Source organism: Euwallacea fornicatus, chromosome 7 (assembly GCF_040115645.1).
Source record: "Euwallacea fornicatus isolate EFF26 chromosome 7, ASM4011564v1, whole genome shotgun sequence".
Classification (NCBI taxonomy): Eukaryota; Metazoa; Arthropoda; class Insecta; order Coleoptera; family Curculionidae; genus Euwallacea; species Euwallacea fornicatus.
In genome coordinates, this window is record NC_089547.1 from 3,027,364 (window position 1) to 3,049,593 (window position 22,230).

Here is a 22,230-nt window from a genome sequence, read left to right on the forward strand (position 1 = left end):
CTCTCTTTGTCAGTAAGGCTATTTTTCATATCTATGACAAAGATAGAGCCTTATCTTGCCACGCGGTTAATTAACGGATCCTGGATAGTCACGTGATCATAAAATTTCCTTTTTATACTGAAGGATGCCCTTCAAATGACATTTAAAGCTTGCCTTCCGACCGGCGAAGAGTGACTTTTTTCCTGTTCTTACACAGTTTTTGGTAAGTAAACTGCATTTTATTTTCGAAACGCCTTTATTTAAGTTGATATTATGTTACAAACTTGTAAATACATTAATGCTAAGTATAGGGACACCGATGAAAAGAGCAGTTGGTCACGTAATATCTAATCTGGCGTATCGCATTTCGTATGTTCTGGATAGCCAAATTTTTGGGTGTATCCTAGAGAATATAGATTTTAAATTCAAACGATCTAACCGGTTGTATGAATTGTTACATGAAAATTTTCAGTTTTGTTATTGTTTTCTTAGTTATGCAATGTTAGACAAATATGTGAAAAAGCTATAAGTTATGTATAGTAATGGTGCCGGTATAACGTTGACCTCTTTGACCTTTCTGTAGTTATCATTATTGGAGCCAACATCTCAATATTTACTCTTAATTTCGTTTAGACTGTAATTATAAGTTGCAGTCTAATGTCTAACCGTTTTTTGAAGAATAAAGTTTTAAAAAATAACACCTTTTTTTACCTATTAAGTATCAAAAAAAGTACTAATGTCCATGATACTGATGCATTAAAAGTTTGACGTCCATTTACGGTTTTGAGAAGTGTCTTTTGTACATACTAAAGTTCATCTAGAAATGTCCATAGGGTTCATGAATACAATCTTCTAAATAACTAAAGAACTCTTGAAAACACCAGGGTTGTTTTGTTTTAACATCCTAAATTTTGAAGATGAAACCATTGCAGACACAAACATACTGGCAGTGTTTGGAGGAGCTTTTTTCTTGTTTTGAGCTCAGGTACTTAAATTTGTGCTGAATGGCTGGTAACATTGCACTATATTTCATGTTTTATAATAGGATATCAAGAAAGGTTAGAAAATGGCATTTTAAAGTCCTATGATATGATAGGATGATAATTAGCCCATTTTTTTGGTTTTTGAAGTAAGTAATTAAATGTTTAAATTACAATATATATATATTAGTGCAATAATTGTCTCAGTGTTACTTGAAGAAACTATTTCAATGTTTTTTTGAGCGTCAGATGAGACATACAAAAACGTTCGTGTTTTCCACTGGAATTATTTTAACTACTTCAAGAATAATTTCAACTAAAAACATGCAACAATTGCTTTGAGCTAGGTATCTTGTATGAGGCCTCAATTTTGAAATGTAGAATGTACGGCCTATGCAACTGTAAATATTTATATAATAATGGATGAAGTGTTGTTCTTTTCAGTAACACTTTTTAATCGTCAAAGTTTTCTACACAAATCAAATTTATGATGGAAGTTATTCTTATAAATTATTTGCAGCTTAACTCTCATCAAACATGTCGAAGATTGGAATCAACGGATTCGGCCGTATTGGACGTCTCGTTCTCAGAGCCGCCGTCGAAAAGGGTGCAGAAGTTGTGGCTGTGAACGACCCCTTCATTAGCGTCGATTATATGGTCTATTTGTTCAAATACGACTCTACTCACGGACGCTTCAAGGGCACCGTAGGCATTGAAAATGGAAACTTGGTTGTCAATGGTAAATCTATCCAAGTTTTCCAAGAAAAAGACCCCAAGGTAATTAATATAGACACTTCTTATTTATGTTTTTAATTTCTCATGTTATTGATTCAATATGGTTATTATTACAATCATGCTATTAATAATAGTGTATATACATATATAATAATAATATTAATAGTTTGATGATTGTTTATAGTCAATTCCATGGGGCAAAGCCGGTGCCGAATACATTGTGGAGTCTACAGGTGTGTTCACTACCATTGAAAAAGCTTCTGCCCATTTAGAGGGAGGCGCGAAGAAGGTCATCATCTCCGCGCCCTCTGCTGATGCTCCCATGTATGTTGTGGGAGTAAATCTGGACAAATACAACCCAGCTGATAAGGTAAGCTGATAAATTGTTTTGATTCATCAATGTGTTACATACAAAGCAAAAGGTTATTAAAACATTCTGGAACTGTCAGATTAAATATCTAATTTGATTATTATGAGTTTAAATTTCATATCAAACATGATTATTTGACATAATTCTTCAGGTTTTATAGAGTATTGAATATTTTTTTAATGCATTGATTTGATACTTTGTTTTCAGTTCTAGTTTTGATTTATCTCCAATCACATTGCGATAGACTTTTATCGCCGTTTTGACACATTTTTTGTTCTAGGTCATCTCCAATGCTTCATGTACCACCAACTGTCTGGCTCCTTTGGCCAAAGTTATCCATGACAACTTTCAGATTATTGAAGGTCTCATGACAACTGTGCATGCCACTACTGCCACCCAAAAAACTGTTGATGGGCCTTCAGGAAAATTGTGGAGAGATGGTGGGCACACAATACTTTTTGTGGAAAAACGGAAATAACGAGTAATATTTTTTCTCCTCAGGTCGTGGCGCTCAGCAAAACATCATCCCCGCCTCGACTGGTGCTGCCAAAGCTGTCGGCAAAGTCATTCCTGACCTCAATGGCAAATTAACTGGGATGGCATTCAGAGTTCCAGTCGCCAATGTGTCTGTTGTTGACTTAACGGCCAGATTGGCCAAAGGTGCTTCTTACGATGAGATCAAAGCTAAGGTATATTTTACTACTTTTCAAATATTTTAAAGTGCATCCTGGTTTCTTTTTTTCAGATCAAGGAAGCAGCCGAAGGGCCCCTTAAGGGAATTTTGGGATACACCGACGAACAAGTGGTTTCTTCCGATTTCATCAGCGACACTCATAGTTCGGTATTCGATGCCGCCGCCGGTATTTCTCTCAACAACAACTTCGTCAAACTGATTTCGTGGTACGACAATGAGTTTGGATACTCAAACCGTGTTGTTGACTTGATCAAGTATATTCAAACAAAAGATGCTTAAGTATTATCGTTAGGCTAAGTTTTAAAGCTGTTCAAAGAAGTAAACAATCTCAAGAGATTTTGTCGTTAGAGCCTGTCACGAGTTCATTATCACTTACTATTTTTTAGGTCCAATGTAAACGGAATTCATAGTATAGGTTTAAACAATTTGCTGAGTAGATATAAATCTATGTTTTGTAGAAAGTTTTTTTGTGTCAAACCCTGTGTTTTTGTTATAAATTTAATTTATTTACTGGAAATAAATCTTAAACGCACTCTATGATGTGATAATGACAATTTGCAACCTCTTCCTAATAAAGCTTGCCTTTGAAATAGAAATAAAGATTCTATCTATGAATAATGAACACAAAATAAACTGGTGACTAAATTTTACCTTAAAAATCAAGACTTGTAGATAAACGAAAACTACATTTAATTCAAAACTCATTATTTTTTAATTGCAATGAATTTGGACTAGTTGAGGACAGAAGCAGGTAATAAGTTAAAGGATTAAATATGTTTAAACATAATTTAAAAGTCTACATTAAAAATAGATACCTTTTTTGTCATAAAGGTAATTTAAACTTTTTTTCGAAGGCACTATTAATAAGTAAGGACATGTACGAAACAGGTGCATTTATACGCATTCGCAGAAAAATGTTTTACAATATAAAACAAATTAAATTGCTCTTTGCAAGCAAATTTGCTGCCTAATTCTGTTATAACTATTGTTCTTTTTTTTTAATCTCATTAATTTTTTCCAACAAAATTCTTCCCGTGTCATAGTATTGCTGTCTGTCATCCATATCTGTAATACGAGAGAAAAATGTACTTCATTAAGGAGGCATTATACTGACAATTCATTAGTGAAATATCATATGCGTAAAAGCTCAAAGCAAAAAATTGTGCAAAATAAAATCAATCGTCAGTGGTTGACGGAATTAACAATAAAGTAAAAATTTGAGACATCAACCAACTTCTGGAACCTTCAGGTTAGTGTAAAACCGACAAAGTTTATCAAGAAATTTGCGAACTAATTCATAAAGTATAATATCTTTTTCACGCAATTTTCGATAAACCTTCATTTCCCTGCTAAATCGGTGACCAAAGGAAAACTTTTGCAACGTTCGTACCCTCATAAAATACAAGTTCACATATCGCATCCATGCCGTTACGTTCCAAAATTCGCCTCAAAGTATAATAAAACTGGAACAAAATCTCGTTTTTCTGTCGATCGTAGTAATCTATTGAGAAAACAAATAAAAGTTAATGATAAATGTAAGTCCTTTTAACTATTTCTTTTCAACCTGTATGTGCAGTTGTATGTCCGTAAACTTCCATGAAAGTCTTTATTGGGGTCGTATATTCAGCGCACACGTAAATCGGCTTATCCGTCATGGAAGTGTCGTGGATGGTATATACAGAATTCTTATATACTCTCTCTCTGACTCCCGCCACTGTAATTTTCTTCTCCAGTAAAGTCTGTGAAGGCCAAATTATTAATATGCAGTCAGTTAATACGCCAAAAATAATTTGGCAATAATAACAAAACACCTTTAGATTTTTATAATATGCTTACGCTTCTCATTTCCATAATCTTAGAACAATCCTGAAGGCTTTCGAAGCACTTGAGCGATTTAGGAATCAAGAGAAATATTTTATAAACCTCAAAACGAATGCCGTTTTTGGACTCGTAGTCTTCCAACATTTCTTTTAAATGTTTATTTGGAAGTCCTGAAAATAAATTGAGTTTGATGTCGCTTATAAAGCTCGATTTTGTCCAGATTATTTAGATCACAAAACAAGTAATCTGTTTATTCAAAGACGATAAGGTTTATGCTTATGAAACCGCTTCTTGTATATTACCCATCAAAATTTGTTAGGCATCGCCTACCTACCAATTTTGTCGTTCAATATGTAATTTATGTAACCATAAAAAAAAGAATATGCCATCCCTGATCCATAATTCAATCCATTATCCTTGGCTATGACCAAGGAATCGTTAAGAGGGTAGTTTTCCTGAAAAACATGCCTGGAGAACTATTGTACCTTCTATTTCAACTTACCGTATCGAATAATATGTGTACGATAAACAAACTTGGGATGACCAGAATCCATAAATTATCATTTAAAAGTGGGACACCGTGTTTCGTCAAATAATAGACCAAATACAATATACAAAATACAGCCAACAGGATAATCTTATTATTAAAATAGAAGGCTGCTTTAAATATCCTCCAGTTGTCGCCATCGTATCTTGAAAAGCTATGTTCCAGTTCAAATAAAAACAGAATCCCTCGGTGCAATACAATTATTAGCAGGTAAAATATGATGAGTGAAGCGTAGAGGCCTATTATATAAATTACAATAGTTAAGTATTTATTAACATACCTTTGCACTCAATTTTTTGAGCAGGAAAGAAAGATTAAACTTACTTGGTATTGAATGTGGATCAGTGGAGAAGATAAAATGTCCTAAAATAGAATCATTAGTTAATTAAAGATGTACAAATAATTCGTAAATTTACTCTTGTATGGGGCCAGTGAAAATTTTCATGGAGACCTAGAGACTGGCCAGCACTGTCTTTATTTCAACATTTCCATTGAAATGGATCTCTTGGTAAAGTTTCCATGACTTTGATAAATAAAAAAAATTGTTGTGATTTTGTCAGCACAATAATTTCCATAGAAGCGAATAGATTAGGACACAGCATTGGTCAATTTCTTAATTTTCATGGAACATATCTTGATGGCAAAATCGCCAAGAGTTTGAAAAACTAGGCTAACAATACTTTGAGCTTACCAGTGATAATTAGTAGCAATATGGCAATATATGCGACTATACTCTTATGTTCTCGTTTCTTTGGTATTGTCTTTGGAAAGAAATGTTTGTCTCTAAATTTTTTAACAAAGACCTAAAAAATAATTAAAAAACTAAATGTTGTTATGTGCACTGTAGAACTAGCCATACACACCCCACATATATAGGTCTAAAAATTAAAAGAGAAATCTGGTCTGATTGATGGATTTCATCAAAACGGTACATTTTAAACTAAATTTCAATGTGGCTCTGAAACTGAATATTACCTGTTGTTGATTACCCAACAGAATTAAATAAATTATTTTTCTCTATTGTCAGAATTTCAACGACCCTCCTAGTGAATTAGTAGGCCATAGAGGATGGCGTATTCTGCACGGATACAAAAGGGAATGAAAAGAGTGAGGATTTCATGATATGAGGCCTAATGGGAAAGTAATATCCCTAGTAGGTGTCATATCAATATTAGCAATACCAACCCTTTTCAAAGATGTTACTTCAGATATTGATGCCCCGATTGTCATGTTTCCCTACTTGCACACTTTCAAAAAGCACAATAATCAATGAAGAATTTAAAGTTAAGGTCAAGTTCAGGACCCTGTACCTGCCCACAGAGTTAAAAACTCTCAGTATGGACTACAATTTACAATCTATGTATGAATTATTGTATAAGGCATAAGGCAACTTGGCAGTCATTTAATCGTTCCATGAATCATTCTTATCATAAAAATTGCCACTACTATAATAAATATATATAGATAAAGATAATAATCCAGCGAATTCGATATTTCAATACGAAAGTAAAAAAATACATAAGTCGTTGTTTATCTCCATCTACTAAAATGTAAATTCGTTTGACAGATTATATATATATATATATATATTGATAATATAAGTATTTATTTGTTTATAACTGGAGGTTCCTAACTTCATCTTAATCGTTTAAACTGTAACGAAAATGTCTTTTTGTCCAATTCTTATGATTTATACTCATAATGCCATGACGCGGTGTAGATGGAATGTCCTTCACGCAGATCCAGTAAACGGTAATTGATACAGACTTATTTAAATTTGAAAAAAAAAATCATGTTGTTTACCCTTGTGCGAGCCACTGCGTATAAATAAATATTATTTCGACATATTCCCAAAGATTAAAAGTTTAGGGTATTCGAGAGATTAGATTTTTTTAAGTCATCGGACTACAACGCATTAGTTTACTTGTCTCAACTTGAACTCCTGAACGCACAGTTAAAGCATTTTCCTGTCCTCCCAAAACATCCTGTATCTATAGTACAAAAAAAGGTGTATTTCATATGGATAATACAGGGTATACCAAAACATTTCTGCTCAACTATGCTTTAGCAAGATTTGCATATTATTACTTAATTCATGCATGCAGTGTGAAATGTGTCAAAGTCAGGCTGTTATCATATATAGAGAGAGACCTGCCGTGTTTAATCGAGGAAAACATGAAAATTTTTCTTTGCTGTATGTGGTAGAAAAAAAATGTTTTCTTTTCAAAAAATATGTAAGAAAATGTGCAGTTGTCGCAGTAACTATAAAAATATATCATTTATTAAGTACATATACAATCATCATCAATGTTTAACTTTAACCAACTGAGGTACCGGGAAACTCTTGTGTAGACTCCAGGATATCCAGGTCGCCCACAGCCAACGCCCCACGAAACAATACCTAGAAGAGGAAACTAAATAATGAATTTTTATTAGATTTTTTAAAACTCAAAATTAAAAAAATTGTCCGTGTTCACATGGGTTCAGGTTGGCACAAATATGCAGAGTATGTAGAGATTTATATAGCACAAAAAAACTCTTACCCACGACTTCATATTTATCACCACTGTGCACCAAAAGTGGTCCCCCACTGTCTCCTTGGCAAGAATCCATCGCTCCTTTCCCGGCACAAACCATATAGCTTGTTATGCGCGATGCGCGGTACTTCATTGCTCTGCATTGACTTAAAGTTAATATTGGCACTTCAACTTCTTGTACTATATTGGGCAGCGAACCGCCCTCACTGGTCCGCCCCCATCCTATTACCACTCCACGTTTCCCAGCAGGATCGATACCTGCAATTTAAGTACATATTTGTTGATGAAAGTGATACGGGTTTGCTTACCTAATAACTAAGTAAATTAAGTACTTACTCGAAGGTAAGCAGATTGGCCTAATAAACTTTGAAAATTCTACTGGCTTTCGCAGTTTCAAAAGGGCAATGTCGTGGTTATAAGTGTCCGTGTCGAAGTTCCTGTGTCTTATAATTGCAGAAACTGCCCTCATTTTAGCCGGAACGTCTGAGGTTGTGGACTGGTCGTGGTCTCCAAGGATGATCCTTATTTTGGATCGTTTTAATCTGTAATATAAAATTATAAATCTCAAATTATATATAAGTTGTATTATAAAAATTATATAATATATCTTTAACCTATACTATATTTTCACTTTCGGGTCTCCATTATAAATTTAACTTACTTTCTTACACAGTGAGCAGCAGTCAAAACGAAATTTTCTGAAACGAGAGATGCCCCACAATGAAAGTGACCATCGTAGACCATTCTGGCTATCCAGGGATAATGATTTATTCCAGTTGGACGACCGCCCACGATCCGATTTTCGTGATTGGACACTCCGCACTCTAAAATTTGTTAATTTCACAATTTAGTTTCGTTGAGAATTTGGCTCTATCACCCTGTAAATATAACAAATGGAGCAAATAAGTTTAGAAGTAAGAGATTACGAGCGTTTGAACTTATCACAGGTTTAATTAGGAAAAGTTAGTGGTAAGTTTACCAAAGGAAAAAACTTTCAAGTCAAAATGGAAAAAGGATGTTGAGGAACCTGCTGGCACGCATTTTTGCATTTTAGCTTCGTTATATTGCACAGATTTGACTCATCCATTAGGTGACGTAGGGTTTCTCCGAGCCATAAAGGCATCGCTTGGCTCCTTAACTTATGGAATGCTCTTTAACAAGGCAACTAGAGCAAGAGAACCTTTATGCTGGAAGAAGCCTTCCCTATTTTGTGCCCCACCGAATAAAGTGTTTCCGATAGCTTGCTGTACGCATGTAGTCCTTGATGGGCAGGCTGACAGATTAATGAACGATAAAACATGACTTTCTGCACTTGTTGGGTAAGTAACCATGAATTGTGGCCTCATTAGACATGTGATGATATTTTATAGTCAAACATACTTAGGGCTCTCTTTACTCACTACATCAATGAATTTTTTTTCCTAAAACCTGAGAGATTTTCCTTCTCTAGTAGAATGGTAAACGGTTTGCCATCATCCCATTTGGGTCCTTTTTTACTATATGATTAAAATGCCTTTAGCTACGTACCGCACGTGCAATTTTTGGTCTCGCCCTTATCATCGTCGTAATCACTGCTATCACTCACATCACTAACATCATCACCTAATATAGGATTCGAACTTCCGCCCAACGGATTTGCAAAATTAAACAAGTTAAAAAATATCCTCCCTTGTCTGTCGCTGGTTTGACGAAGCGTTGTATTAAGATAGTTCGATTTCCCCTGAAAAACCACGATTTAATCAACCAATATTTACTCGCACATAGTTTCAAGTCTTACCTGGTCGACGAGCGATTCGCACTCTTTAATTGTAATTACGTAAATGAGTGATATAACACATGCAGCTACTTTCATTTCCGATACATATATTTTTGTTAATGCCAAACTACACTTCCCTTGCTGTTCACAGATACAGGCACCCGCAATCGTTTTGACTAAGTAAGCGCACCGCCTTAACTACCAATAAATTTCCCGACTAAAGAGCGACAAGATCAATAAGGCATAGGCGCCAAAGTTCGTCTACTCACTAAACAGATATAATTTTTGCCGAAAAAGTAAAAGTGAACTTGAGAACGAGGTTGGTGATTGCGTCAGGTGATTTCACCAACACGCTAAGAACTGCAGGTACTCTCTCACTTAGCCTTGAGAAGAAAGTGGATACCGACTTAAACGGTCTTCATGAACTCCAATCATCGCCCGTAAACAACTCTCTTAAAAGAATTATATGTAATTTTTATTTATTGGGGTTTTTATGCGAGTCTTGCAAGAACATTCCAATAAACGTTAGATTGGAAACACTGGTGAATGAGCTCGGAAACCGCATCGCGTGCTTGTTTGAATGAATATTTTTTGTATTCTTTTGCTTTCTACCAAAGAGAAAATCATCATTTACATATCTTCAAACTTAAAGATCCAGTTAAAATTGAAGGAAGTATAGCAATTCTTGGCAGAATCGCTTATATTGAGTGTCCTATAAACTGCGTGACAGAAAAGTGAACACCCCGTAAAAATGATTGATTTCAATCTTTTTTCTTATACTGACATACATAAGAACATCTTCGATGCTTAAAATTCGAAAAAAAACTTTATATGTCGGCCTTTCGCGTTGTCTTATGCATTCCTGGACACATTTAGGCATCGATTCAATGGGATGATCAATGTCCTTTTGGGGATTTGATTCTAGGTTGTCTGTACAAAGCACCACTAAGTCTTGTAGAGGAAGAAATAAATCTTCCACCCCACAATGTTCTAGATATTTTCGATTGGGAATAAGTCTGGAGATCGGGGTGGCCAAGGTATCATATATTTAATAAACACTCGGTATATTAATTATTTTTACTTTTTATTATTAATTATGTTTACAATAATAATCAACCTGCAATAGTAAAATAAAATCAAATTTTGAACACTATGTACAACTAACGTTTAAATCATTAATCTGTTTGTAACTTTGCCATATTTGTTTCTGTGGAAAGGAAGAAACCTACTAGCACTTAAACGCTTCCACGAAGCTTGAATACCTGATAAGTTTATTAGCACAGCAATAAACCAATGTCCAAATCCAAACCAAAATCTATGTGAACAAATGAAAATATATTTTTTTACTTATTTGAAATTCCTTCCATTAAGTGACTTATATGAGCAGGTTCTATGATGGTTCCCATCTTTGTTGTTACTGCAGGTTTTATAAATCTTCTAAAAGCCTTTTCCGGTACGAACGTATTGGTAATCGGAACTCGAATACTCGCCTCAAAATCCTTTACTGAACTGAAAGGGAAAGGCAGTTCAGACACTAAATGTGGTTTAATTTTTGCGGCTGCTTTTTCGTTAATGATCAATGAGCCTTTATTATCGTCCCTTCTCGGTAAAACTTCAGGCATTTTAACTATGAACCTCCTCCGTTTCCTCTGTTTTTTGGGGTTGATTCCCGATCCTGCCCAGGAGCCCCAGCCAGGTAGATTTAGATCGATATCTTTTGGTTTGTCTTTTTCCACTTCGGACTTTTTTTCCTTTGTGAATTCTGCAGAGATGTCATCGTCTTCTAAAGCTTCCATAATAACGTTCGCTTGATCATTTTCGTCAGTGTTTTCGTATTCCATAATTAAATCCGGTTGAACTGAAGATAAATTAGTCATTTTTGGTTTTTTGAAATTTTCAGCAACGATCTCCTCTGATGAAGATTTCATAGGTGGGCTGGATATATCGCTAGTAAGGACTTTTTTCAGGGCAGCAAGAGGGGCATTTGGATCAGGTTCCTGGTTGACATTAAATGGTTGTTCAATCATCTCTTCGTCTATAATCTGCTTCTTCTTCTGTGCTGACATAGTTAAATCCGTTTTCTTTGGTTCTTTACCAGATTTAGATTTCATCTTCTTCAGTTTTTTTCCTTTTTTAATGCAAGTTTTCTTTGTTAATTTCTTCTGCAATTTTCTGGTTAATTTATTTTCAGCTTCTGTAAATATTTCTTCAATATCCCAATCACCTGACTGATTTGTCTGATTTTTCTTCTGGGAAATTATTTTCTTTTGTTTCTTAAATTTAGTTTTAGTAGACAACTGCTTTCCTGGCTCTTTGTTACCATTACCATTTTGTTTAACAACTTCCTTTTCAATTATTCCTATAGACCTAACTTCAGTGTTGGAATCTTTGTCATTTTTACTCAATTGATTATTATGATTTGTTTCAGCCCAATATTTTTTATATTCACTCAAAAACTCATTAACCTCTTTGTCAGGTTTCGTTTTACTAATCCAAGGATTGTCATTGGTATTGGTAATGGTTGGTTCAACAATTTCCTCAGTAGCAAAACCTTCATCTTCAGAGTCACTTATAACCTTCTGCTTTTGAGTTAATTCTCGACTGATATGTAGTTGTTGAGCCAGAACTTGACGACTCTAGAAATAAAAAAAAATTGTTTGTTGTTTTTTAAAATATTGAAGTGAGTTACTACTAAACAAAATGTTTGAATAAGAATTTTGCAGAATGCAATTAGTAAATTTTTTTCATCAAAATTACAAAAAAACTTATTTACCTCTTTATCATACTTGGCTCGAACCTGTTTACTTTTAGCCCACTGCCCTGTACTTTTATGTCTTAAACTAAATCTTTCAAGAGCTCTTGCTTTCTCTATTTCATCCAATTTCTTTAGAGCTGCTTCTGGGTCTGTTTTCTGCAATTCTTCAAACTGCTTTAATTTCTCCTTAATCATTTCTTTTCGTAAAATCCTGTGATATTTTTTGCTTTTGATTTTGTTTCGTCTCCTAGCTTTCGCCTCCTTATAACTTTGATGTGCTCTCAATTTAGCTGCCTCTTTTCTCTTTTCCTTCATTTCTTCCAATGTCAAAGGTAGTTCATTCTTATCTTCTTCATTTTCTACATGATATTCTTCAATCTTTGGCTCTAATTTTTCTAGTCTTTTTTCAAGCTCTGACTTGAAGGTCCATGTGCTAGGAAAATGTTCAGCTTCCTTTGCTTGAACTTTAAGTTTTTCAATTTTACCAAGAGGAAATGATTGATGTGCCTGTGCTCGGTTGGAAGTAACAAAGGCCTCCCACCTATCAAATAAAAACCGATTTCTCTCATAACCTACAGATCTCTTAATTCGTTGAGACTGAGGCTTTTCTAAGGGTTTGGGTAAAGTATGTGTACGCTTTTTGGTTGCTTCGATTTTTTTGGTGATATCAAGATGCCTTTTTCTGGAGCTTAATACCTTAGTTAAATTTTCAATGTCTACTAAACCATGACTTTCATTAACAGATTTAACTAAATTAAATTCAGATATTTGCAAAGAGGGTTCAGTTCTTGAAGGCTTTTTTAAGTGCTGAGATTTGTTGAGATGCAAAATATTTTCCACAATTTTGTTGTGTTTAGTATCGTCTATTCCTTCGTCTTCATCGTAATACTGGAAATCACTATCATCACTCATAGTGCAATTTTGAGAAAATCGTACTTTTATTATTTCTAATTTAAAGTGAAACTCAACATGTGCCCGTTGGAAGTATTTTTGAAGTTATGTTTACATTTGTCGAATTTTTAGGTTATGGAATAAAAAATAATTAGCTATAGTATAAACCATTGACTTGTTTTGAGTTACTATCAAAGTTTAATAGAACTGCACTAAGTGCAGAGTGCAGTTAATGTAGGAATGAGCAGGAAGCTAGTTTCTCAATAGACCTCAGAATTAATAAAATAAATGAAGGTTATAATTTGTCATGAGAATTGATGTATTTAAACTTAAATTTTAATGGGTACAATCAATACTGCTGTTGAAAAGGGCAATTAGTTCTACTCTGACGAACGTTAATATCGTTCACCAGGAAACTAATCGAATTTGTCATTATATCAAGGATGTTATGTACGATGGGAACTACCTTCTCAATTCCAATTTTTCCAAAGAAACCTAATACTCAAAATCAGCTGATTCTATGTTATGATTTACAATTCAAATAATACGTAGTGTTTACATATTATTTTCGTTTTAATTTCCGCATTCCAGTTTGCCGTTCAAGAGTTATGAAAAATGTGTTTTTGCAGGCTTTCCTGCCCCACTTCAATATTTGTTACTTAAACGTTAAAACTTAACATTTCATTCCTGATCAGGCTTCAGTTATGACGGAAGTAATGAGAATTAAGTCGAATTAAGTAAGTGAACAGATCTATTGGTCCATATAGACTGAACAAACTGACCAACTTTTCTTCTGGAATTTAGGATTATATCATGTACTAATAGTAATACTTTTGTAACATGCAAAGACGTATTTCATGTTTTCTCATTAATCCTATTCTTAACATGCTGTTGGGAATAGGATACTTTGTAACTATTAATGTTTCAACCCAATGCTAGGTGATTGGTGTAATCTATATTTTTATTTTCTTCTTTAAAAGTTATGCATTCAATAATAAATCAAGACCCTTCTGATCATATTTTTAATATAGCACTGCTTTTATTATAAAAGAATTTGCTCTCCACTATTCAGAGCACTCCATCCATCTAATTTTAAACTGTGTAGATTTGATTTGATTTTGAAATCTGTTTTGTCTTAGATCATATGTATATTGTCAGTAGTAGATTTAGTTATTCATTTTTTCTTTTTCAGATCTCTCTAGCCAAATTCAGTTATCCTGTTACAGTAGTACATGGATTTTCCAGTATCTAAGAAGATCCTAGTTGCTTTATTAGTCTTAGCAAATATTTCTTTTTATATCACTTTCTTATTCAATTCATGTCTTGTGTCTAACATATCAAAAAGTATACCCAAGGTAAGCAAAAAATTCAGACACATATAAGTGTCGAGTCTCAATAGACATTTAAACTTATTGGACCTGTCCTGATGTTCAAATCAGTCAGTAAAGACATCTTTTTCAGTGGACTCATAATCCCGTAGTGGTGAATGAAGTGCCCTTGATTCAATATTCAACATCTGTTCGTGTAGTATCTCTGTTGGAAGCAAATGAAACTGATATATCACCAAAATATAGATTACTTAAAGAACAAGGGCTGCGCCCAGAAAGACAGTTACCAAGTGCACTAATCATTGGTAAGTGTCAAATACAGAATAGATATTTGAAAGATCTTGAACTTCTAAGCTCTTTAAGGAGTAAAAAAGGGGGGAACTCGGGCCTTATTAGAATTTATTCGCATTCATCCGGATGTTAGAGCCGCCGGCAGCGAAGTCCATTTTTTTGACAAAAATTATGGTAAAGGTTTCCAATGGTACAGAAACCACATGCCCCCTACTTTAGAGGGGCAACTTACAATTGAAAAGACTCCGTCGTATTTTATAACTAAAGAAGCGGCTCGTAGGGTCCAAATGATGAATCCGTCGACGAAGTTACTTGTGGTTGTCCGAGATCCAGTCACAAGGTAAGTATCATGATATTGATAACATTCAGGAAAGACGTTAAGGCCCAAATTATAAAAGGGCTAGCAACTTTAACGGAAGCAATGAAAGAAGTTTCTATTTCTAAATTGTGAAAAAAAAATTCATAATTCCGTTAAATTTTAGTATTGCAACATCAATTATTTGGTTCAACATTAATTTGTTTTTCCATCCGTTTGAACACGAATAAAATATTTCCAGAGCAATTTCCGATTACACCCAAGCAGCCTCTAAAAAGCCAGAAATGAAACGTTTCGAGGATTTAGTCTTCGTAAATGGAACTATAGGCACTATAGTTGACACTTCATGGGGCCCCATCAAGCTAGGTCTCTATTACAAATATCTCACCAGATGGTTGAAATTTTTCCCCTTATCTCAGCTACTGTTTATCAGCGGCGAAAGGTTAATATTAGATCCAGCCATTGAGCTGAAAAGAGTGCAGAATTTCTTAGGTTTAAAGCGGGTGGTTACCGAGAAGCATTTCTATTTTAACACCACCAAAGGTTTCCCTTGCTTGTTTAAAAGCGAAGGCCATAGTGTTCCTCATTGTTTGGGGAAGACTAAGGGCCGTAGTCATCCTTTTGTGAATCCTTTGGTATTGCAAAAATTAAGGGACTTCTATAGGCCGTTTAATATGCGATTTTATCAGATGACTGGGATTAATTTCGGGTGGCCGTAACCTCAAGTTGGAACTTAAAAAATTCTATAATATATATAGATAGAGAAAAATAATAATCTAGTCGCAAGCATACCATACATATCAGAAATTTCCTGATATTCAGCTGCCATTTTATAACGTTACCAGTAAATAATGTGCCAAATTGATATACGAAAAAGTAGCTTAAATGTTGGATATTAAATGCCGTCCAGAGTATTTTCTCAAGTCTTCAACTTGCATGCGTATGAATTGTCACATACAAGATGCGGCAAATATATTCATGTAAAATTCCAGCAATTATTCTTGGAGAAAATGTTCGAGTAGGAGTGTGCATCTTTGAAAGAAGAAATAATATATGGGGTGGCTCACGGGGTATGTGACACTATGAATTCTGACATCAAATTTAAATTATTTTTTAAATTTTGTAGTTTTTTATAATATTTTCGTGCCTTTTGCAGTTTTACTAGAATTTGCAAAAATATCTATCGATGCAAATTAAGCAATAATGCAATAATTTCACTTTGTAATTTTATTACTTCATATTCACTACATTCACTTCTAATTAAATTTCCTGTAAATGCGTAACACTCACTCAAACATTTTTTCAAAAAAATGAATAATTTTTTTTTAGGGTTTTTCTCCTCAATTATTCATCCTTTAAAGGGCTATACATAAGTCTTATTAATTGCTTATTAAACTATTGCATTTTGTTACAAAAGTGCCATGGAGGACCAATACTAACAGTAGTCTCGAACAGCAATAGGTAGGTTTAATAAATGTTTGCCTTATATGTGCAGTTTATAGTGTCCTATAATGACTCAATGTGCATTATAGGATAATGTGAAATCCATACGAGCTCTGAGGAAATTTTATAGTCACTTAAAAAACCAAATAAAAAGTTCCTTTTTTTCATAGTAAGGACATTTTCTTCGATGTTGAGCATAATAATGTGGACATAAAATTTTATGATTTATACCTTAGTGGGTTTCATTTATTATTGGATATTTTGCTTTAATTTTGCCTTTGCTAATTAACATAATTATAAGTATTTAACATGTGGTATATGCATATACTTACCCTTTAAAATCGATTGGATGTAGCCCTGAAGTGTACTGTTTGTTCAAGAAATATCTACCAGAAATAGAGAGTAATACATAGTGTAAGGCCAAGTTGCTCAAATATGTTAGCGTCATAATTAAAAACTGTAAATAATACTGACAATGAGTAAAATGTAGTCTGGAGTAGATGCGAATGATGACCCGAAAAATGTTATATAAATGATATAATATTCAAGTTAATAATGCTCCTTTTGATAGTCGCCCTGATGCATTATTAATTTTCTTTATACTGTTACATTTCTCATACCTTCCACTTTAAGTGAAGTAGGCTCTTTTCTAATCTTTGTAAGTCCTAACAAACTTAATTTAATCGCAACAACAATAACAATAAAAGCATGCAAATTACTTAAGCAAGTTTGAAATACTTAAGGCACTTTTACTTTACTAAATCTCTCACAGCGCACCATTCTCTTATATAATGATTTCAAGTGCGTTACTTATGAATTTCCAGAAATGTTCTAATAAGTTTATACCGAAGTTTTTTCAAAAAGAGTAGCATTTTTTGTCCATATGCAACCTGTACAATTAGGAAAGATAAGTTTCGGGCATCATACAGTGCGATGTTACCAAGTTGTGCAAGTTTTTCCTAGATTTGGGGAAATTTTGAAGTAATAATCTGGCCTTAGTAACAATACTCATATCAAGTTAGTAGAATTAATTTTTGGTGCGGTATTAATTAAGTTAGTAATATTATATAGTTTTATTCAGTAATTTTATGTTGTTTTGTTTTCATATATAATTGTTATTGTTTTTGTTAGTGATTGTTGTAATTAATAAAATTATAAATATTTGGATTATTGTTTTTTTTTCATGATGGGTTATATTAGTTCTTGATAGTGAATACGATAAATTTCGTACGCAAATTTGGTAAATTGATTTGTCTAAGAACGACTAGGAGCTAAACATACCTCCTTGCTTTTTTGTTTTCCTGTTACGAAGTTTTAATTGTTTAGTGAAACTCCGTCTTGAGGAGAGGTTTGACCAAAAATTTAAAGACTTCATATAAAAAAGATATGCTTAAAATGATAACATATAAATGACGTCATATTGAAACATTTTACATTAGATTATAAATACAAAGGACTCTGCTGCTGTCTTTTACTATGAGTAAAATTTAGTTTAGAGTAGATTCGAATAATGACTTTAATGCAAGTGAAGAAAAAGTAAACTACAAATGCGTTTTAAACATATTTATATAATTTTAGTAATTTATAAAAGGCAATGTAATATTATATAAAGTATAAAATGTAACATCGTCGTCACAGGTAGCAAAGATATTGGGTTCTTCATTAATACCTTTGTGGTCCAATAGGTTATTTTTGCTAAAAACGTAAAAGACCTTATTAACAATTTCTTTAATAATATCTTTCCATCATAAGCATACCAAATAAACAATTTGAGGTTTGGTTGCGCTTTATTTGCATTTTTAGGATTAAAGACATAATAATCTGGTTTTTCACAATCCATGTAATTGCATCCACTCATTGGCATTTTAACTCTAATATCCTCAAATATCCTAGACACATACTTTGCTTCCTTAGCCGTAAACGGTTTTTTTTTAGCATTGTCATATTCCACTTTATCATTATGTTGCAGTGCTAATTTCTCATCTTTTGCAGGAAAATCAGATTTTCTTCTTTTATTACTATGGAGATCAGTGTCTTCAATTTCTCTTTTTAAAAGTTTATTTTTATTATTGGAAAGCTTTTTGTGGAGTTGCTCACATCGGGTTAGTTTGTAGCCCAACAGTGCTAATTTCTTGTAAATGTGGTACTGATTCAATGAAATATCTGTGGTATTTAGTACCAGATTGTAAGCTCTTTCTATACTTGATACAATGTTATTTGACCTTAATTCCAACCGGTTCTAGAAAAGTTTTGGTTAAAGTAAGTGATTGGTAAAAGCATTGTGGAGTTGAATGGAAAATGGCAAGAGATTATTAGACTTAATTAAAAAAATATATAATAATAATTCATGTACCATTTCCAGAAGGAATAACATTTCCTCTGGATATAAAAATATCCCATCTTTATTTTGAAAACCAAAGTATTTTAGAAGATTTTTTGTAACTTTAACCACATGGGCGATATTTTTTGTATGGATCCATGTAGACAAAACACGACTTGATCTTCAAAAAAAAATTTTTATCTTTCCTTTAAGTTCACAAATCTCTATGTTACCCACCTTTTATCTACCCTTTCCTGAGCTAATATTTTTCTTAAATACTCTCTACATTCTTCAACAAGTTTTAGTTCCTCTTGGGTCTTTGTAGACAGAAAAAATTTCTGTTGTTGAAAATTTAACTTTACTATGGGGTGTTTGTGGGTTTGTATGCACTTGGTAACTCTTAAAGGGCAGAAATACATTTATTAGGTGTTATTGAAGCTAATTCAAATTGAATTGGACATAGTACTTACAGCTCATCCATTCTATGTTCTATAGTAATTTTAGTTTAATGTTTAAGTAATTTGTGAGAAATACAAATCTTTTTTATTATTTCATTAATTATTTAAATTATAAATATTATAAAAAAATACGTAAATGCTCTGCGAAAAACATTTATTTACAGATTACTTTTTTGGGTGTTTAACCAAATTTGTCAAAGTCATTGTAATTGTGTGTCTGCAGTCAAGGTCAGCGTTCACAAACCATATTTCAGTGTGAGTGTTAAGTTTATTTTGACTCAATTAGCTAATAGAGATCAACTGAGTTGAGGTTGAGTGTAATTGTCTTGTTTGAAATTATTTGCAAGAAGTATAGGAGACCTAAAATGTCTACCGTGCCTTTAAAAAAGACTCCGGTCAACTAAACTTTCATACTATTCGACACCCAACTCGTCTGTCTTTAATATGTTCTACGTAATCTTGAACGTAAGAAAATTTTGTTAACTTCAGTTTAAATTTTAATCTTTACTAGCGGTCATGAAACAATGAAACATAATTAAATCTAATTAATATTTATTTACTTACCCAATTTACAATAAATACTGAAAAAACAGGATTGAATTTCAAACGCCCAGTTTGCATTTATGAATTGTCCATTCCGAAATAAGACTCAACCATATAGGCTATATGTCTAAATGTAAATATCATTTTTAGTGCTTAGAAATCTTTATCTAACCATCGCACAAGTCTGTGTATCTTAAAAAAAACTAGTTTTAATTAAATTCAACAAATAATAAAGGTAAACAGACTCATATTTAAGTTACCTTCATTTGTTTGTTGGAAATTACGTAAAATATTTCAAAGATGCTTTGGTGTCAAATAATTCCAAAGCTTACTTGACCAAAATTTTTTTAATCGCGCGGTAGTTATTTTTAATGTAGTGTAGTTTGAACAGTTCAGGTCAAATCTTTGTATTGACGTATTGTTTGAAGTATGTCGTTTGTCAATATTAATTGATTAATTTCAAACAACGTGCTAATTTTCTAACCCTAAAAATTGAACATTTTTGCTTTAGCTTCAAAGACCATTTGGTTTTGGTTTCTGTATTCTTATTCTCTCTTAAAAAATTGTTACTATACAAAGTATCTGGGCAAGAAAGAAAAAATAAAGCTGTTTTTCCTTAGTTCTTAATTTATATATCCCTTATCGTCAACGAAAAGTGATTTGAAGATGAAGGAATCGCAGTTAAATTCCATTTCTGATCCTGAGCTTCAAATTAAAGCTGATGATGTTAAAAACGCTGTTAAAGGGGTTATTAAAGGTACTTCGCAATCTGAAAAGCTTCAAAAGCAGCTTTTTAATGAGAAATTTCCATTATTCCTTCAAATAAACACCTTCAAAGTTCCAAAGACTCGAGGTTCTATAAAACAGCTGTTCCGAATACCATTGAAAAACTCACCATTACCTGAAGGAGCTGACATTTGCCTTATTGTCCCAGATGTAAAAGGAATACCCAATAAAGAGCATGAGCGACATTTAGAGCATTATGATACTTTGTTGAGAAACAAAGGTGTGTCAGGCATTAAGAAAATAATGACTTTCCACGAATTTCGAACGGAATATGACACATTTGAGTTGAAAAACCGATTAGCAGATCTTTATGATCTGTTCCTGGTCGATGGTAGAATTAGTGGTAAAGTAGTTCACAAATGTGGCAAAGTTTTCTACAAAAAACGTAAGGTCCCAATTGCAATAAGATTGCAAGTCACCAATTTGAAGACAAATATTGAGCAGGCATTGAAAAGAGCATATTTTTGTATGAATTTTAAGAGTGATAGCCAATCAGTTCAGTTTGGTCATAGTGGCATGAAAATTAAAAAACTTGCAGAAAATGTTTATAGTGTGGTTGATTTTATAAGAAAGAAGTTTCCAGGGAAAATGTCTAACATTCGAAGTTTGTATGTGTATACTCCTAGTGGATCAAGCGTTCCAGTGTATGTGTCTTTTAGTAAGTATTTTGAGATTTATAAAATGTGTCTAACAACTACTTTGAACATTAATTTGTAGGTAATCCAAATGATATAAAAGTACCAATAGTGACTGCTAAGAGGCTAAAATTATCAACTGAAAGGGGAGAGCTAACTACCATGTACAATACAGATGTGATTGTAAAATCAAATGGCCAAGTAATATTAAAAAGGCATAAAATAAATAATGAGCAAAGTGAAGAACAAATTAAAGAGGATAAGCCTAGTAAGTTAGCATGTGTACTACTACTACTACTACTACTACTACTACTAATAATACTACTATTACTACTACTACTACCCCAGATAACCATATTGATTAGATTCTTTTATTCTAGGCCAAGTTGAAAATATCTCAAGAAATAAATGCAAAAGAGTAAATTCCAAACCATCATTAACTGATAAAAAAGAGAATATTATTATTTCTTCAGAAACTGAAGAGAAGGTAGAACCAACCATGAAATTAAAAAAGGAGAAAACGGATTTGAAAGCAAAGAAACCTAGCGGTATTTATGTAAAAAAAAATGAGGACAATTGTAACACCAATGTTGGTAAAAAAAGGAAGATTAAGCACAAAAAAAGTGAAGGTGCACCTAAAGGCAAGTTAGGGAAATATGAAATAAAAGGAACTAGTAAAGAGAAGAAAGTGAAAGCAGGAGTCAAAACACTTAGGAAGTCACTTTTAACAAAAAATAAGACAATAGCATCACAATAATTCTATGTTAGAATAGTGATGTTATTACACCTTATTTACATCATACATATATAATTGTATTGTTTATTAATGTATGTTTGTTTAATAAAAGATATTAAGCAATATTTTCATTAGTGTTGGTTAATCTTTGCTCCTCATTTTCATGCCGTATAGAAATTAATTATATTACCACACGTTATAAGTAACTATTTTTGGAGAAGCCTCGGTATAACTTTTAAAGAACAGTTCTGAGAATTTGCGGATTATTAACTATGTCAAAGCGAATGAAAATCACGCGGATATTTTCTT

At 33.0% G+C, this 22,230-nt stretch overlaps 6 protein-coding genes across 8 annotated transcripts; 3 read left to right on the forward strand and 3 right to left on the reverse strand.

Annotated features, from left to right (window-relative positions):
- The first annotated feature begins 74 nt into the window (after positions 1-74).
- On the forward strand, positions 75-3,295 carry LOC136340368 (glyceraldehyde-3-phosphate dehydrogenase 2). Its single transcript, XM_066284415.1, has 6 exons — positions 75-202; positions 1,480-1,736; positions 1,879-2,064; positions 2,345-2,504; positions 2,566-2,753; positions 2,810-3,295. The coding sequence occupies exons 2-6, from the start codon at positions 1,497-1,499 to the stop codon at positions 3,035-3,037; spliced, it is 1,002 nt and encodes a 333-aa protein (XP_066140512.1). The 5' UTR covers positions 75-202; positions 1,480-1,496; the 3' UTR covers positions 3,038-3,295.
- On the reverse strand, positions 2,871-6,643 carry Sting (sting). The gene is made up of 9 exons (XM_066284410.1): positions 6,312-6,643; positions 5,818-5,929; positions 5,451-5,489; positions 5,082-5,365; positions 4,914-5,034; positions 4,595-4,749; positions 4,323-4,497; positions 4,149-4,259; positions 2,871-3,823 (listed from the first exon to the last, which is right to left on the reverse strand). Exons 1-9 carry the CDS (start codon positions 6,354-6,356, stop codon positions 3,741-3,743), a joined length of 1,125 nt encoding a protein of 374 aa, XP_066140507.1. The 5' UTR covers positions 6,357-6,643; the 3' UTR covers positions 2,871-3,740.
- A 765-nt stretch (positions 6,644-7,408) lies between these two features.
- LOC136340019 (U3 small nucleolar RNA-associated protein 14 homolog A-like) lies at positions 7,409-13,318 on the reverse strand. Its single transcript, XM_066283714.1, has 8 exons — positions 12,193-13,318; positions 10,766-12,055; positions 9,441-9,617; positions 9,191-9,383; positions 8,325-8,487; positions 8,000-8,205; positions 7,670-7,921; positions 7,409-7,527 (listed from the first exon to the last, which is right to left on the reverse strand). The coding sequence occupies exons 1-8, from the start codon at positions 13,084-13,086 to the stop codon at positions 7,409-7,411; spliced, it is 3,294 nt and encodes a 1,097-aa protein (XP_066139811.1). The 5' UTR covers positions 13,087-13,318.
- Positions 8,766-17,610, forward strand: Hs3st-B (Heparan sulfate 3-O sulfotransferase-B). Of its 2 annotated transcripts, none has more exons than XM_066284414.1 (5): positions 8,766-8,982; positions 14,258-14,420; positions 14,527-14,698; positions 14,757-15,024; positions 15,242-17,610. In XM_066284414.1, exons 2-5 carry the CDS (start codon positions 14,298-14,300, stop codon positions 15,717-15,719), a joined length of 1,041 nt encoding a protein of 346 aa, XP_066140511.1. In that variant the 5' UTR covers positions 8,766-8,982; positions 14,258-14,297; the 3' UTR covers positions 15,720-17,610. The 2 variants fall into 2 exon arrangements, with proteins under 2 accessions (XP_066140511.1, XP_066140510.1); XM_066284413.1 differs by lacking the exon at positions 8,766-8,982 and adding an exon at positions 13,556-13,802.
- Positions 17,611-17,991: 381 nt separating this feature from the next.
- On the reverse strand, positions 17,992-19,401 carry Tsen54 (tRNA splicing endonuclease subunit 54). The gene is made up of 5 exons (XM_066284591.1): positions 19,234-19,401; positions 19,001-19,162; positions 18,797-18,944; positions 18,201-18,682; positions 17,992-18,138 (listed from the first exon to the last, which is right to left on the reverse strand). The coding sequence occupies exons 1-5, from the start codon at positions 19,242-19,244 to the stop codon at positions 18,018-18,020; spliced, it is 924 nt and encodes a 307-aa protein (XP_066140688.1). The 5' UTR covers positions 19,245-19,401; the 3' UTR covers positions 17,992-18,017.
- Positions 19,402-20,228: 827 nt separating this feature from the next.
- On the forward strand, positions 20,229-22,052 carry LOC136340362 (ribosomal L1 domain-containing protein 1-like). 2 transcript variants are annotated; one of them, XM_066284406.1, is made up of 3 exons: positions 20,229-21,208; positions 21,268-21,453; positions 21,551-22,052. In XM_066284406.1, exons 1-3 carry the CDS (start codon positions 20,431-20,433, stop codon positions 21,940-21,942), a joined length of 1,356 nt encoding a protein of 451 aa, XP_066140503.1. In that variant the 5' UTR covers positions 20,229-20,430; the 3' UTR covers positions 21,943-22,052. The 2 variants fall into 2 exon arrangements, with proteins under 2 accessions (XP_066140503.1, XP_066140504.1); XM_066284407.1 differs by having other exon boundaries at positions 20,233-21,208; positions 21,566-22,052.
- Positions 22,053-22,230: the final 178 nt, after the last annotated feature.

Excerpts from the sequence above, each read along its gene's own strand:
- LOC136340368 (XM_066284415.1), top strand. The coding sequence starts at position 1,497 with ATGTCGAAGATTGGAATCAACGGATTCGGCCGTATTGGACGTCTCGTT. Across the intron at positions 2,065-2,344 it reads AATACAACCCAGCTGATAAG|GTCATCTCCAATGCTTCATG; the intron begins GTAAGCTGATAA and ends TTTTTGTTCTAG. Across the intron at positions 2,754-2,809 it reads ACGATGAGATCAAAGCTAAG|ATCAAGGAAGCAGCCGAAGG; the intron begins GTATATTTTACT and ends TCTTTTTTTCAG.
- Sting (XM_066284410.1), bottom strand. The coding sequence starts at position 6,356 with ATGACAATCGGGGCATCAATATCTGAAGTAACATCTTTGAAAAGG. Across the intron at positions 5,366-5,450 it reads TGATCCACATTCAATACCAA|GCCTCTACGCTTCACTCATC; the intron begins GTAAGTTTAATC and ends TTTATATAATAG. Across the intron at positions 4,260-4,322 it reads ACATACAACTGCACATACAG|ATTACTACGATCGACAGAAA; the intron begins GTTGAAAAGAAA and ends TTTTCTCAATAG.
- LOC136340019 (XM_066283714.1), bottom strand. The coding sequence starts at position 13,086 with ATGAGTGATGATAGTGATTTCCAGTATTACGATGAAGACGAAGGAATA. Across the intron at positions 9,618-10,765 it reads TGGAAGGAATTTCAAATAAG|TTAAGGCGGTGCGCTTACTT; the intron begins TAAAAAAATATA and ends ATTTATTGGTAG. Across the intron at positions 9,384-9,440 it reads GCGAATCGCTCGTCGACCAG|GGGAAATCGAACTATCTTAA; the intron begins GTAAGACTTGAA and ends GTGGTTTTTCAG.
- Hs3st-B (XM_066284414.1), top strand. The coding sequence starts at position 14,298 with ATGGATTTTCCAGTATCTAAGAAGATCCTAGTTGCTTTATTAGTCTTA. Across the intron at positions 14,699-14,756 it reads ACCAAGTGCACTAATCATTG|GAGTAAAAAAGGGGGGAACT; the intron begins GTAAGTGTCAAA and ends AAGCTCTTTAAG. Across the intron at positions 15,025-15,241 it reads GTCCGAGATCCAGTCACAAG|AGCAATTTCCGATTACACCC; the intron begins GTAAGTATCATG and ends AAATATTTCCAG.
- Tsen54 (XM_066284591.1), bottom strand. Across the intron at positions 18,683-18,796 it reads TGTTATTCCTTCTGGAAATG|AACCGGTTGGAATTAAGGTC; the intron begins GTACATGAATTA and ends AAACTTTTCTAG. Across the intron at positions 18,139-18,200 it reads AACCTCAAATTGTTTATTTG|CAAAAATAACCTATTGGACC; the intron begins GTATGCTTATGA and ends TTACGTTTTTAG.
- LOC136340362 (XM_066284406.1), top strand. The coding sequence starts at position 20,431 with ATGAAGGAATCGCAGTTAAATTCCATTTCTGATCCTGAGCTTCAAATT. Across the intron at positions 21,209-21,267 it reads TCCAGTGTATGTGTCTTTTA|GTAATCCAAATGATATAAAA; the intron begins GTAAGTATTTTG and ends ATTAATTTGTAG. Across the intron at positions 21,454-21,550 it reads AATTAAAGAGGATAAGCCTA|ATTCTTTTATTCTAGGCCAA; the intron begins GTAAGTTAGCAT and ends CATATTGATTAG.